Source organism: Hippocampus zosterae, chromosome 12 (genome assembly GCF_025434085.1).
Source record: "Hippocampus zosterae strain Florida chromosome 12, ASM2543408v3, whole genome shotgun sequence".
NCBI classification, from domain to species: Eukaryota; Metazoa; Chordata; class Actinopteri; order Syngnathiformes; family Syngnathidae; genus Hippocampus; species Hippocampus zosterae.
The window spans coordinates 10,432,792-10,446,794 of NC_067462.1; the positions used below are offsets into that span (position 1 = coordinate 10,432,792).

Consider the following 14,003-nt stretch of genomic DNA (forward strand, 5'->3'; position numbering starts at 1 on the left):
GTACGTGTATGTATTTGCATGATAAACCTTTATGGCTGTGGTTTTCTGTTAAATCTTTATGAAATACAGGAATTTATTTCAAGAATATTTAGCAAACAATTTCTTCCTGTTGTGGTCACACGAATACGTCCTACTTTGAGATGTATGCTGGCGTACGCACAGCGTAATAACACAATTCAAGCTTTGGGGGCGTGGGGCGGTGGGGGCCCACTGAATCATCATTTGAGTTTTGATACAAAGATCACAAGCAGCAAATAACATAAATAAGTGAAGAGCTCTCATGTACTCCATGTCCGGGCTACTTACCGCCACAAAATGACGCAGTATATATGTGAGAGCCCCCGCTTCGGCTTTCTCTGACAGCACGGTATGAAAGGAGGTGAACTTCTTGGTTCCGATCTCAGCATACAGGATCACGACTGGGACGTCTGTTTTATTAGCCCCAGGATATATGTGATCGTTCTTGTACAAATACGGATGGGGCCTGCAAGTGTTTGAAAAAAAAGCACCACAGAAAATTACATTTCATTCTTCCAAGGGCAAATGTGAACTCTGAGGGAGTGTCAAAGATTTCCAATATCAAATTAACTTGGGTAACTTTTCTGCCCCGTTCTGCTATGTAGGGAGAGCCATATGGGGTTGACGGTGTCACTTGGATTTACCTGCCTGCGGCCGCTTTAAGAAGCTTCTTGATGTTCTTTGTACTGCAGCTGTGTTGGCCGTGAATGGAGACAAAAGCTGGACAAGTTTCAGGCGGCGGCTCATCGCTGGCTATCTGTGGAGTAACGGCTACATTTTGACATGAGACATGAACAACGCTGTCTCTTGTGTCTTTTTGGATTACGTTAATGTATTGTAGTCATTTATATTTATTTTATCCTGTTTTCTGCATGTTGAACAACAGCATGCAAACTGCACACACAAAAAGGACAATTCTAAACAATTCATCGACTATTTGGCTATTAAACCCTTGCCTGTGTGTATAGGTATGAAATAATTTTATGCTATGGCAATACATAATAAATTTTTACATCAGGCATATCTATGTATGAAACGTTATTATGAACCAGGGATGGTTTATCTAACATTTTACATGATGTGTGGGGCACCGAAAAGCCTGCAAGCACTGGAAGTAATACTGAAGCATCATTCAAGATCATCGCTGAACAATTCAATTTCAAGTCGAATACTTCATCCAGTGTTTTTGAAAATAATGACCTTGCAATACCAAAGCAATTGTAAGTAAAGAAGGCAGTGGGCTCTTGTAATGAATTTAGGGCTGCATGCAAAAAAAAATTGCTCAGAAAGTATGTAGTTCACAATACTTGTCATCCAAATGGTGTGGGTATATTTATTTCTGGCATGAATAATTCTGCAATACTTTATGTGGCTCCCAAAGACATCATCATCATCAAAATGTTTTAGATTTCACACGTTTATAATTTGTGATCACACCGTACCTGCTGGAAGGCGTGAACAGCTGGCGAGTAGAAGCGCAGCGCAAGAGCGAATTTCAGCAAGTTCACTTGTAGCTCCGTGAGGAACTGGTTGGCTTTTTTAATGATAAGGCTGTAGTATGAGCGGACAGACTCTATGATGGATCAGAATGTGATCAATTAGAAGTGAAATATGATGTAAAGGGAGGTAAAAGATTCAAACTCATATACCTCCTTGCTTGTAGACGGTGAGCTCTTTCACAGTGTCAACAAATTGCCAGAATTTCTCATTTCCATCCTCTGCAATAAATTCACTGAAAGGGAGGATAAAAGATTGAATACATGCAATATAGCTTTGTTTTCGAGCAACCGTAGAACCAAACTGCAACGTTTCATCTGTAAACTACAGTGGAACCTTGGAAGTCAAACGCCTATGGAGAAATTGGAATTTGACCATCATTTACTGGAAAAATAGCCTCCGGTTCACTAAGTTTGTCTCCTTCAGATATCCGTAGCAGTAAGATGGTAGCAAAACATGGCAGCCGTGTGTAGGGACCCTACGTAATTGATTAATTCAATTACAATTACATAAAAAATATGTTGATGTTGTAGAATATATTTTGAGCACATTATTGAAATAATCAGTGGGTTTTGAAAAAATTGAACATTTAAAAAAAATCTATTTTTTTTATAAACAACAAACGTCCTCTAGCTGTGCTAAATCATACAGTAAAAGGCAGATATGCTTAACAAAATTAGCAACAATGTTAAGGTAAATTAGAAACCCTCAAACAACAAGCAGGGAGCAGTTCGGGGTGTTGAATATTTATCTTATTAGATAACTGCGTGTATGTGCTTGAGTGTATGTGTGTGAATGTGTGTGAGTGTGTATGTGTGTGTGTTTTTGGGGGGTTTAAGGGTCATGGGTCTGGGGCGCTCAAGGAATGGTTCGCATGGCGTATTTCTAGCCAGGACCGCCTCTGACATAGTCATGTCGACCTTGAAGTTTCCAGTGTTTCACAAATGACAGATATGATTGCATGCTGCTACTTAGGCTTCCCTGCAACCATAGCCATTGTTAAGGTAACGTGTGCCTCTTCTTCCATTCAGTTCTATAAACGACTATTTCCTTAATCTCTCATTTGCATTTGGTCGATAACTACAGCGGATGACTCTGGATAACCTTACCTTGTCTCCAAAAGGAAAGGAGTGGCGTGCCATTTGGCTTTAAGACTTGCAATGACACCTTTGGATGCAGATGCCGTGTGTTGCATGATCACGAGCAGCAGCGGGGAAAGCAGGATAATATTCCTCATCTTCATTGTACTGTATTAACATGAAGTTGTATGAACCTGCACAGAGAGCAAGTGGCGCGGTCCAGCACGCCTTTCACGAGTCGCTCGGTCTGTCGGTCAGTCAGTCTTGTGCCACGTAGTTATTGAAGTTCAGCCTCAACTCGGTTGTATGTCAAACACATGTAGTCATTTTAGCAAAAGAGCCGAAAGAAATCGCAACTGCTCACCGAGAGAACCAGCCTAAATGGAGTCATAGCACCTAACCAGACAACTTTATATGACGTCCAAATTCACAAACTTTAATCTTTGAACAATTGGAATTACGACAATAAGATGTCTGGAGTGGTTGGACTTGCTATCTACAAACTTGTTGCGGTAAAGTTGGACGTTCGAACCATTATCTTACTCGTAGCTGTAATCTGTCCCTCACCATGTTATTGATCATGACCGCTACGTTAGGAATACAATCACAACGACTTCCGCGGTCTATTTTTGGACATCTATTAGTAACCGTGAACGTATGCTTACAACCGACACAACTGGCGAGAAGGAGTTTGCCGGTTTGGGTCTGTTTAATTATTTTTAATAAAACTTAATGATACATGATATGGAGTAATTTGTGTTCTTCTTTCGTTGTACTATGCTGCATTCAGTGCACTAATGGCAATAAAGAATAAAATATGTGTCGTTTCAACCCGTTGGTAGACGAATTGACACAGGCACAGCGAAGGACAACTAAGGGGCCTTGGAGTGCGACTCAAACATTTTCCCACCAAAAGCCTGCATCGGCCATTGGTAGATTGTTGTTCATTCATCCGTGTGAGGCTTGTTAAATGTGTGTGTTTTTACGATAGTAGATAAAATTGCGGTGAGCTCATTTGTCCTTTGGCAACAAACAAAATTAAATACAAATGAACAAATCAACCCCATGTCATACACAAAAAGACCGACACTTGATAAACACCCAGCCAACAACTTAATTTAGCAATTAAGCAACTGTCGTTTATCTAAATGGCATTTAGTAAATGCCATTGGTCTTTATATCCCCGAAAAAATAAGCACACTTTTAAAGCGAGCTTCTTTCATTTAAAAAAACGAAAGTAAAATTATGCGCATGTGAATTGGTCCTATCAGAACGAACTAGAGACATACATTTTCATGAATTTTATAAAAACTCAACTGGACGCCCGGACAGGGTTTAAAAAAGTGCAAAAGAGGACATTTGGTCACTCTAACGCCAACAATGCAAAATTGACACCATATACTACTTTCCTCTTAGCTATTTAATATAGGTTTAATTACCAAAAAAAAGTAAACTTTCTGATTAAATGTAAGACTCGTACTTTATTGCATTCATGTCTTCCAAATTAAAATGGACATATTTATTGATGTATTCATTGATCTATTTATTTAATTAATAAAAGCTGCATAAACAGAATACTCAGATTTAATTGGAACGGTGGGGAACTTTATCTGGCACTGTGCGGAACTAACAAGTTGTTAATTTATGTAGTTTTCATTGTCGGGGAATCGCACTGCACCATAATGAGTGGTGTTTCTGAACAAGTTGCTCCGCTCATGTATATAAACCAGCCAAAACAGACCACAATCCATGTCAGTGAAAAACAACCATTTGTTAAGGCTGAATGAATTTGCGCAGCTCTTGTACCGGACCTCATTTGATGGTGCAGATGTACAAATGACTGCAAGTAATGACGCTTCACATTTCCATCTGAATGATAGTTAAAGTCTTTGCCCAGCAAGTCATTTTGAAATCTCACAAGTGCCATGTGGCCTGTAGCCTGACTCATGAAAATGTCCGACTCCAACCATTTTGAAAATGTAAAGATACAGGGATGCAACGCTCACCTTTTCTAGTTTCAGCAATCCCCTTGGGTGGATGGATGGATGGATGAATGGATGGATGGAGTAATAAGATGCCTGTGCATCATGACACATTAGATACGATGGAGTCGATATAAGATAATCGATATATGATACTTTATGTACAATACATTAGATAGATAGATAGATAGATAGATAGATAGATAGATAGATAGATAGATAGATAGATAGATAGATAGATAGATAGATAGATAGATAGATAGATAGATAGATAGATAGATAGATAGATAGATAGATAGATAGATAGATAGATAGATAGATAGATAGATAGATAGATAGATAGATAGATAGATAGATAGATAGATAGATAGATTTGGTCACTTTTTATATTGAGACTATTTTAGAATCACTGTGCCTGATTGTGCATGATGTCTCCACGCACCCTGCAAACGCAACGTAGGGACGGTTAAAATGTTAAAAACGAGATAATGGGACGTTGGGAATGGGACTTGCAGCGCTTACGTGTACGCGCGTGTACACACGCGCGCGCGCACACAATAGGGCGATTAGTGGCTCCCGGTGCAGCCAGTCAGAGAGCCTCAGCAGCCGGGGGAAGCTGAGGGGATGCTGCCGGTGGTGGGTGGCGGTATCGGTGGCGAGGGTGGGGGGGCTACGCAACAATCCCAGTCTTGCGACATCCTCTCTCTCTCTCGAGAGAGAGAGAGAACACACGCGTGTTGCGGGCCGGAATCCGCGGGACAAACCATGCGAAGCATTTCTTTTTAGAACTTTGCACCTGACATGCAGCTTAACTTTGAAGCTGAAGCACGGCGCGCTGTTTTCGAGCGGTAATCGACGTCTGATTGGCAACATGTGGCACCAGAATAATTAGGCACCTCTCACGGAGAGCCGAGTCCCCAATTTTTATTCCACGACCCCAGTGATGGAATGAAGGCGAAGCCAATCATGGATGATAAGTCCGGCAAGCTCATCCTGGTTCCTATCCTGGCTGTGCTTTTTGTCACGATAGGCTACCAGTACATCTGTCCCGCCGGCAGCCATTCGTGTCCGCTGCAAAACGGAGAGGCACCGCGGGGAGTGAGCTTGCTCTCCGTTGGGTTCCAGGACGGGGATGATTTTGTGGACCAGGACCTGGAGGACGACAACCCCGCCAAGCTGCCGTCCCAGTTCAACTTCACGCAGCGAGACCTGGACCGACGCGTGGAGTTCAACATGAAAGGGGACGACGTCATCGTGTTCCTGCATATCCAGAAGACCGGCGGCACCACGTTCGGCCGGCACCTGGTGAGGAATATCCGCCTGGAGCAGCCGTGTGACTGCAAAGCCGGCCAGAAGAAGTGCACCTGCCACCGGCCGGGCAAGGACGAGTCGTGGCTCTTCTCCCGCTTCTCGACGGGATGGAGCTGCGGGCTGCACGCCGACTGGACCGAGTTGACCAACTGCGTGCCTGTCATCATGGATAAAAAGGAGGTCCAGAGGAATAAAAGGTAAACACAAACTACACACCCACACGGGCGACTGCACGTAACTCCGAAAATGTCTTTTAAAGAGCAGCGCAACATAACCACCCCCCACCAACTTTTCCACATTGTTTACAAAATTACTTTATCTATTTCTTTATGTCTACTTTAATTCAATTTATTGTCATGTTTATTATCTATCACAGTGGTAAGCAATGTATGGCCCGCGAATCAGGTCCTGCCATTCTTTAATCCGGCCGGCCCATGCACCAAGCATTCACATGATCAAGAGTCCTGTAATAATTTTTGTGTTAATTTACCACCGTTTTCCCCATACACAAAAAAAAGTTTCGTAAAAAGCACTTTTTCATTGTAAAATACAAAAGTACGTGTAAATATACGTTGTTCATCTTGTTGCATAATTGATTCAAGCAAATTCAATTTATTGGCAAAAAACATGTCATGTTAGGTTCACTGATGACTAAACTAAGTGTGAATGTGCATGAATAGTCGCTTGCGATTGCCTGCTGATCATGCAGATAAGCGGTAAAGAAAATGCTTGGATAAATGATAACATTTTAAACACATGCACATTTTAATTTGGTTTTTATGATTGATTCAGCCCGTGCACCCACTATATCAATCAAATGTATACCTCAAGCACAAAAACCACAGGTGGACAACCCCAGATACAGTATAAAATTTTCCTTTATGGAAAACTTTCACGCAAGGCGCTGATTGTCCAATAACAACAAATCACCCTGCAATCAGGGATTTTTTGAGAGTATGAATACCTCCAACTTGAGAGAAAAACCAGCTTCTCACACTCAGCATGCAAACTATAAATAGACAAAAGGTTCTGGTCCTTGTGTGCTCATCAGTCCCACACAATGAGGCTCTGTCTATTGCTGTGCTGCTAATGTTATTCCATTGCTGCTGCAGTCAGGCCCATTAACCAAATGTATACAGAATCCCTTCTCAGCGATGTTATTTGCTAAGATGTGTTTAAGCACCCCCTGTATTTACTTTAATGGCCAATAGATCACCACTCTCGACTTGCACAATTGTTTTGAGAGACTCTACATCCCAAACACACACAGACTCACTGAATTGTGAGGTCAAAAGAAAAAGTGTCCCTATAATACAGACGTCACTCCTAGCCTGGTATGAGGTGAAATGTGTCATAGTTTCTTTTTTATTTTTATTTTTTAATGTACTTCCTCTATTTTCTTTCATAAATGGCCTTTGGAGTTACTTTACTCATTAAAGGAAATATGTTTATTTATTTCCATATACTGATGCATTTTAAAAGAACATTTAAAAAAAAATTATGAAAAAGAACATACTGGATGTTTATTCTATGACACAATATCAAAGCGCCAAACAGGAGTGACTTGGCCCTAGTGGCTGATTCAAAACCATCCATGAGCCACTTCCGGTTTCTGATAGGGATCCTTGACACTTTTTTGAGGTGAGGTGTTTGAATGTTGATGAAACATAGCTTTTAGTAGAGACGAGGTCATTGTATTCTATGTCTTGATCAGGAATAACCTAATGGACACATTTGATTTGCGAATTAGCATACTTTATCGTCGTTAGAACGTTTGCCTCACGGGTCATTGTCCTTCCTCTGTCGAGTTTGCATGCTCTCCCTATGCTTCCTCAAACATTACAAAAACATACATGTTGGGGCCATTGACGACTCAGAGCAAGTGGTTCTCAAGTTTTTTTCACCAAGTACCACTTGGCTCCCCAAGTATCACCATGATGGCCAACAATGCTCATAGCAGGCCTGAGTGTTCAGCAAAAAGAAGGAAGAGGTTTTATTTATTGAATATTTTTGTTATCCACTGCAACATGGCACAATTTTATTATTGTACCTGAATATATGTTAAAAAAAAGTTAAATGACGATTTAATTAAACTGATGTTAATGAAAAATAAAATAAACAACTCGAAAAGCAAATGTTTTGTCGGTAAAAGGTCAATTAATCCGAACCATAATGCAAATGCACATGGCTGGATTTTTTAAAAAAGTTAAGCCACTGCCAGAGTCTGCACGGTTTGAACATTTAAGTTAGAGATTTTCTTTTGTTGTTGTTGTTGCGATCCACGAGAGAGAGCCCTCGAACTGCTATTGGTATTCGCACCATAGTTGGCAAATCACGGCTCTAAATTGTTCCTTAAAGTGTGAATAGGCGTAAGTACGATGAGACCATGCAAAAGCCACGCAAGGACGCCCAACCCGAGATTCAAACCCAGAACCTCAGAACTCTGAGGCAGACATGCTATAACACCACTAGCACAACGAGCTTCTCCGTATTTTTACCTGATGATTCCATCATCCAAAATTAATAGCCTATGCCTTTAATTGTATTAACCATGAAGGATGGTTGCAAAAAGAGAGGTTTTTACTCTGTGGTCGTGTATACGACACATGTACTGCTTCTATAAAGATTCATGAGATTCAAAAGTTTTTTTTTTCTTCTCTCAACAGAACTGCCGTATGCTTTATTCAGTGGATCTGCAAGTCTTTAAAAAGCACTGCACATTAGGCTAGTCATAAAACGACGCATTAAAGCTGCATCAGTCAGAGTTATCTCCTCAAAACGTAGCTACATGAGCACATATCAGATTAGAAAAGGGGCGGGGTGGGGTGGGGGTGGGGTGGTTGAAGAAAGCACTGCCGGAAATCTTTGAAAGGCAGCAAGAACTTCCCATCTCTTGTTTTGAAAGCTACAATCGCACGCTGATGTATTTTTTTAAAAAAAGAAAAGAAAACAGGCGCGCATGATTTATTTCTGCTGCGCCAAGTGTGTTTCCTCCACTCAGAGAAGTGCTCAGTGGATGCGACAGCCCTTCATTTCACAGCTGCAGCATCCACTCTGAGCTCACAGTCCTCTCGGAACCGTGTACTTAAATCCCGCGGCGTCCATTCTGAGGCCATTCTGCCTCCTCCTCCTCATCTGGGACACATTTTGAGATGAGTAATAGCCTTATGCACACATTACCTTGGTACATCAGCATATTCCGCTGTAATGCCTTAATTAAAGATTCGTCAATGACAGCACGTCTTCATTTAGTTGTGAGTTTTTATTTACTTAACTGCAGAAAGTGCAAGGTCGCTATTTGAGGGTCAAGTGTTTGTGTAAGCTTTACAGATGCTATCGGCGCGTGGTACGAGTATGTGGTGACACACAGGGTGGTATCAGGCATAGTTAAGGTCATAACAGACCAACTCAGCTTATTTTTTTCCAGTCGGGAAAAAAGGTTTGTTTTTCTATTGTTTATGAAAGCCGACGCATAGAGTAAATCGAGTCAAGGGTCAGGCTAAATATTTCAGACCTTTTGTTTCAACTCGTACTCCCGTCTACAACCATTACATTCAGATTGTACGCCATACTTTGCCTCTCATATTGACTGAGGGTATCAGTGTAGGTGCTCACCTCAAAGCCTGATGGAAGATGGAGATGGAAGTGAGTTGGAGGTTGAGGTTGGGTGCAAAAGGTGGCCTCACCTTCACCATACCGTATTGGCCTTTACAGCCCGTGCACGGCCGAGCTGGCCGCCCTGCCCAGGAAAGGTCGGGCGTGTCACAAATGATCAGTGTGTATGTCCTGCGGTGTGGCTCCTCTGGAGTATGCGGTTTGTCAGCGGGGAATTTGAGCAGTGAGGGGGCTTGGGGGCTTGGGGGCTTGTAGTGGATACTGTAAAAAATATATAAATATACAGGTATATATATATACCGCCATTATCTATGTGAATCTGTGTTGATCTATTTGATCTATTATAACCTATGTTGTGTGCCTGATGTAAATCTCCGGTGCCCTCCAGAGATGATGTGTATGAGCGAAAAATAAATAAATTGTATTAAAAATCAATCAAAAACAATCCCACCTGAATAAAAAAAGAGCATTCGGAATTTTAAGTATAATATTTCGTCCATAATTCAATCGATCAATAACTTGTGTCGATGTGCGGCCGACATTGATGTCCAGTGCCTGGCGATGTCACAAGATCATGGGACAGACAGTGAAGTAGATGTTTCATAGCACCCCGAATATATATATATATATATATATATATATATATATATATATATATATATATATATATATATATATATATATGTGCTTTTCATTTCAACACCATTGTCACTTCAGTTTATGCAGATGACTCAAGTCTTTAAAAATCAGATACAAAATGGTCATTAGACACTTTCTTGCCGCTGATGCATAATGAATGCTTACAAGAACAAAGCCACAGCCTGAATACAACACATTACAACAGTGCAAGATTAATAGTAATTACTGTATGCCTTCCACAGTGTCTGTAATTCCCCATTATATTTAAGTTCCTCCTTTCTGCAATCCTTTGTTGAAAAGATCCATCACTTTAATGTCTTACAAGGTTGCTACTGAAGTAAAGGACTGTTGTTACTTACATGCCTCTGCAGTGATGTGCCCTAATACATTGCTAAATAACATCTACCCTAATATTTTATTCATAATAATTGATGCGGAGAGGAGCTCCATTTACTTGATAGTAGTTTCAATTTACAACTCAGATTGTTAAATCATGCATGTCTGTTCGCCAGACCTAACCCGTGTCGTTCATCACTGTTGGCCTCTTTCCTCCCCTCACAGTGTTGAATGGAGCTAAGCATTATTATTAAATCAGTTTTAGTGCGCTTAGCACAGTTAAATGGAAATCCTGAGGTTGAACACCTTCTGTCCTATTATGCTGGACAACCCACTGTACGATTTATTACAAAAAAAAAAGCAAGATTTTGTGACTAGAAGGCCTGAAAATGTGAATAGATTAATAGTCTTTTTATGTATTGAAAACAATTCTTTAAAATCTGAATGGCTAAACAGAAATTGATAAATATACAGTAGTCTCTACACACAAGAGGCTGAAAGAAGGAAGTGGAAAATGTTGAAAATTCATTTAATACTTTTGTATTGATGATGCACTCATTACAATGATGGGATTTTGGGTTTATTACGTGTGAATGCGCCTTCACAGGGCTTGTTGTTCAGGGGACCGGAGATTGCTTTTGTGTGTATCTGTGTCATTAATTCAAGTCCTCATTGCTGGCAGATCTGAGCAGTAAGCCAGTCCTGTTGTTAATTAAGTGTTACCTTAATTAAGAAGGCAGCATCAGAACTGTGTGTCAACTACTTTTCCATTGTCATGACACACAAGTGGCTTCCAGGGAAAGCGTTTACCGTTAGATAAGAAAAAAATTCATTGAGTAATCAGAATCAGAATCATCTTTATGTAGAACACACAAGGAATTTTTCTCCAGGAGAACACGCTGCACTAGTGTCATCATAAACAAGGACATGACAAATAAGTATGGAAGGACATTCCGTAATGTAAGTGAACCGTTGTGCGGTGGTACCACCCAGTGACAACAGTGAGACAATGTGAAAAGTATCAAGCAGAGCTAAAGTGATCTGTGTTTGAATAAAATGCAATAACAGTTGTGCAGTTGGTGCAGAAAATCATTGAACTATTTTAAAGTGACCAGTAGCAGTATTTGTAGTACAACAAGTGTTCAATTATGCAGATGTCCTTGAACGCTTTAAAGTGCCTGGTGCTGTGGAATATAGATCAGCGACAGTGGTTCAAGTGAGTACAGAGCTGGAGCTACAATAACTACAACGGGATGCTGTTCCACAGGGTTGTGCAAAATTGCAAATAGCCACTTTACAGGTAGATTTGAGTTACTGTTTAGGGAGTTAATGGCTAGAGGGAAGAAGCTGTTTAAGTGTCTGCTGGATTTGGTGCGCATGGATCTGTAGCGACTGCCTGAGGGGAGTAGCTGGAAAAGGTGGTGGGCAGGGTGCGGGTGGTCAAGTATGATTTTCTGTGCCCTTGACTTGGTTGTTGCAGTGTGCAAGTCCTCAAGAATGGATAGGACGGTGCCAATAATTTTTTCCGCCGTCCTAACTGTCCGTTGAAGTTGGATTTTGTCCTTTTTTGTGGCAGCCCCAAATCAAACCGTGATGGAAGAGCACAGGATTGATTCGATGACTGCCGCGTAGAACTGTACATCCTCTGCTGGGCCCTTTTCAGGATGGAGTTGGTGTTGACTTCCCACTTCATGTCCTGGGAGGTTCTGATTCTGATAAGAAAAAAAAAATTGTGAGTAATGAATAACTTTCCCACAATGTGAAAAAAAAAACCTATTTGACTTTATTTTTATGATTAAAAAAACTCTCAGTGCAGTGGCAACATTTTGCCTTTAAAGGATAACTATTATGCATGTTTTTGGCTCGGCTTCAGAAAACAGGCAAGCTGTGATTGGTCATTACCTGAGCCCTGAGCAACTGTGATGTCATTTTCAGTTGACAGAAAGTGACAAAATGGCCACCCCCGAGTTGGCTAAAAACGGGTGGCTTTTGCATCTTAACTCATCTTTCACATACAAAAAATTAATCACAATGCGGTTTAAGGTTTCATTTTTTGCAAACGATAGTCTTTGTTTTGGTGAAGACAAAACCTAGCAGACAGTTTTGGCTGTCGCTTCAGCCTTCATGGGAGCTGTCACGACTTCCCGGTGAACCTAATTTACCATAAGTAGACAAGATGAACGTCATAGCAATAATCAGAATGCCGTGTTTAGCTGAGTGGAGGTGCATAGAACATATTACTGTCAAGAAAACTTTTGTGTTGACCTCCCCTTGTAGCCGATTAAGTAATAATAATGGCATACATACGCTTCCATATTGAACATTTTTCAACAGTTGACATAATCCCTGCCACGTTTTAAGTGCTGTATAACTGTTACAGTAACACTGTTAATTTTGGATTGGTGTGTTGTGCTTTCAAAAACGTATGACGTTGTCAGGTATTCCCATGATTTTAACTGTCAGGTTTCATGTTGTTTTAGGAAACGCAGACAAAAAAATATGTGCACATGTATATTTGTGGTCAAGTAATATCCTGGATATATTAAAACAAAAGTTGCAATATGTAGGATTTTATTCACGTGGTACAGTTGCCTCTCCGGGTTGTCTCATGTTAACGCCTACGATGCTAATATAATCCAAAATCTCATGATTTTCGTAAGAATTTTCACACACGGATTATGATATTTATATCCAATTGCACATGTCCACATATCACGATTTTCATACATTATGTCACCGTAATGGACCGGTTGCACACTGTTGTACTATGTGCCTCAGCCAGTCACTCTCGCAATAAATGGCTTTTTTTTTCCTTCGAAGGAAGAATATGAATCTTGAGACTGTTAGGAGTGCCATCAATATCATGGCAGTTCTTGATAATCCCATCTGGCATTTTTGTAGCCCAATCGAGCAGGAAACAAGTCCAAAATGAGCAGTAGTGTGTTGCAGTATGCTAAATGACAGAGTGATTACGTAAACTCGTCCAAAATGTTCAATGCAGCAGCGTACAAGGTATGTGAGTATTTTGATAATCGACTTAAACCGTTTTATTCTGAGACTCAGATGCCATTGATATCTACACTTTTAATGTTCAGACACACTCTGCTTTTTAGAATGAAGGAAAATGAATTTTGAGTCACGTGTCAATTTAATATCCACTTGTCACACCCTGTTTCAAATCCCGCCATTTAGGGGGCTGGTTCTTTCTCATGCAAATGCCTGTTATTGCTTTTGTTACCCTGACAACCAGTGGTAAAACTCAGGCATGCGATGAAGTGAGCCTACTTAGTGATGGTAACTTAGTGACATTATGGGTATATTTAGAGAATCGTCTGACCCATGGAGTTACCTTTTTATAGCCATAAGAAAAAAAAAATCTCATAACTTTTTGTGGCGTTATTGAAGACTCTGAGACATGCTCCACCGCCGGAGATGTTCAGCCTTTTGCATTCTGAATGCGCCTGAAAAGCGCATGCGCAAAGCCAACACTGGCTAATTGAACCTGTTCTATAACATTGGGGCAGGA

The 14,003-nt window shown here is 40.7% G+C and overlaps 3 protein-coding genes across 4 annotated transcripts in view; 1 reads left to right on the forward strand and 2 right to left on the reverse strand.

The window, feature by feature from the left end:
- uggt2 (UDP-glucose glycoprotein glucosyltransferase 2) overlaps positions 1–3,262 on the reverse strand; it is a 52,380-nt gene extending 49,118 nt beyond the window's left edge. The window contains exons 1-5 of one of the 2 annotated variants that reach the window (XM_052082529.1): positions 2,625–3,262; positions 1,668–1,750; positions 1,461–1,591; positions 663–775; positions 307–484 (exon numbers count right to left, since the gene is read on the reverse strand). In XM_052082529.1, the coding sequence (XP_051938489.1) occupies positions 307–484; positions 663–775; positions 1,461–1,591; positions 1,668–1,750; positions 2,625–2,758 (639 nt within the window). In that variant the 5' untranslated portion in view covers positions 2,759–3,262. The remainder of the gene's footprint in view (positions 1–306; positions 485–662; positions 776–1,460; positions 1,592–1,667; positions 1,751–2,624) is intronic. The other variant, XM_052082530.1, reaches the window with a different exon arrangement.
- A 1,703-nt stretch (positions 3,263–4,965) lies between these two features.
- The window catches only part of hs6st3b (heparan sulfate 6-O-sulfotransferase 3b), a 59,758-nt gene continuing 50,720 nt past the window's right edge, over positions 4,966–14,003 (forward strand). The window contains exon 1 of the mRNA XM_052081486.1: positions 4,966–6,084. Within this exon, the coding sequence (XP_051937446.1) occupies positions 5,525–6,084 (560 nt within the window). The 5' untranslated portion in view covers positions 4,966–5,524. The remainder of the gene's footprint in view (positions 6,085–14,003) is intronic.
- LOC127611119 (neuroligin-4, X-linked-like) overlaps positions 8,530–14,003 on the reverse strand; it is a 273,291-nt gene continuing 267,817 nt past the window's right edge. The window contains exon 12 of the transcript XR_007965239.1: positions 8,530–8,545. The gene's annotated coding sequence lies outside the window, so the exon portion shown is untranslated. The remainder of the gene's footprint in view (positions 8,546–14,003) is intronic.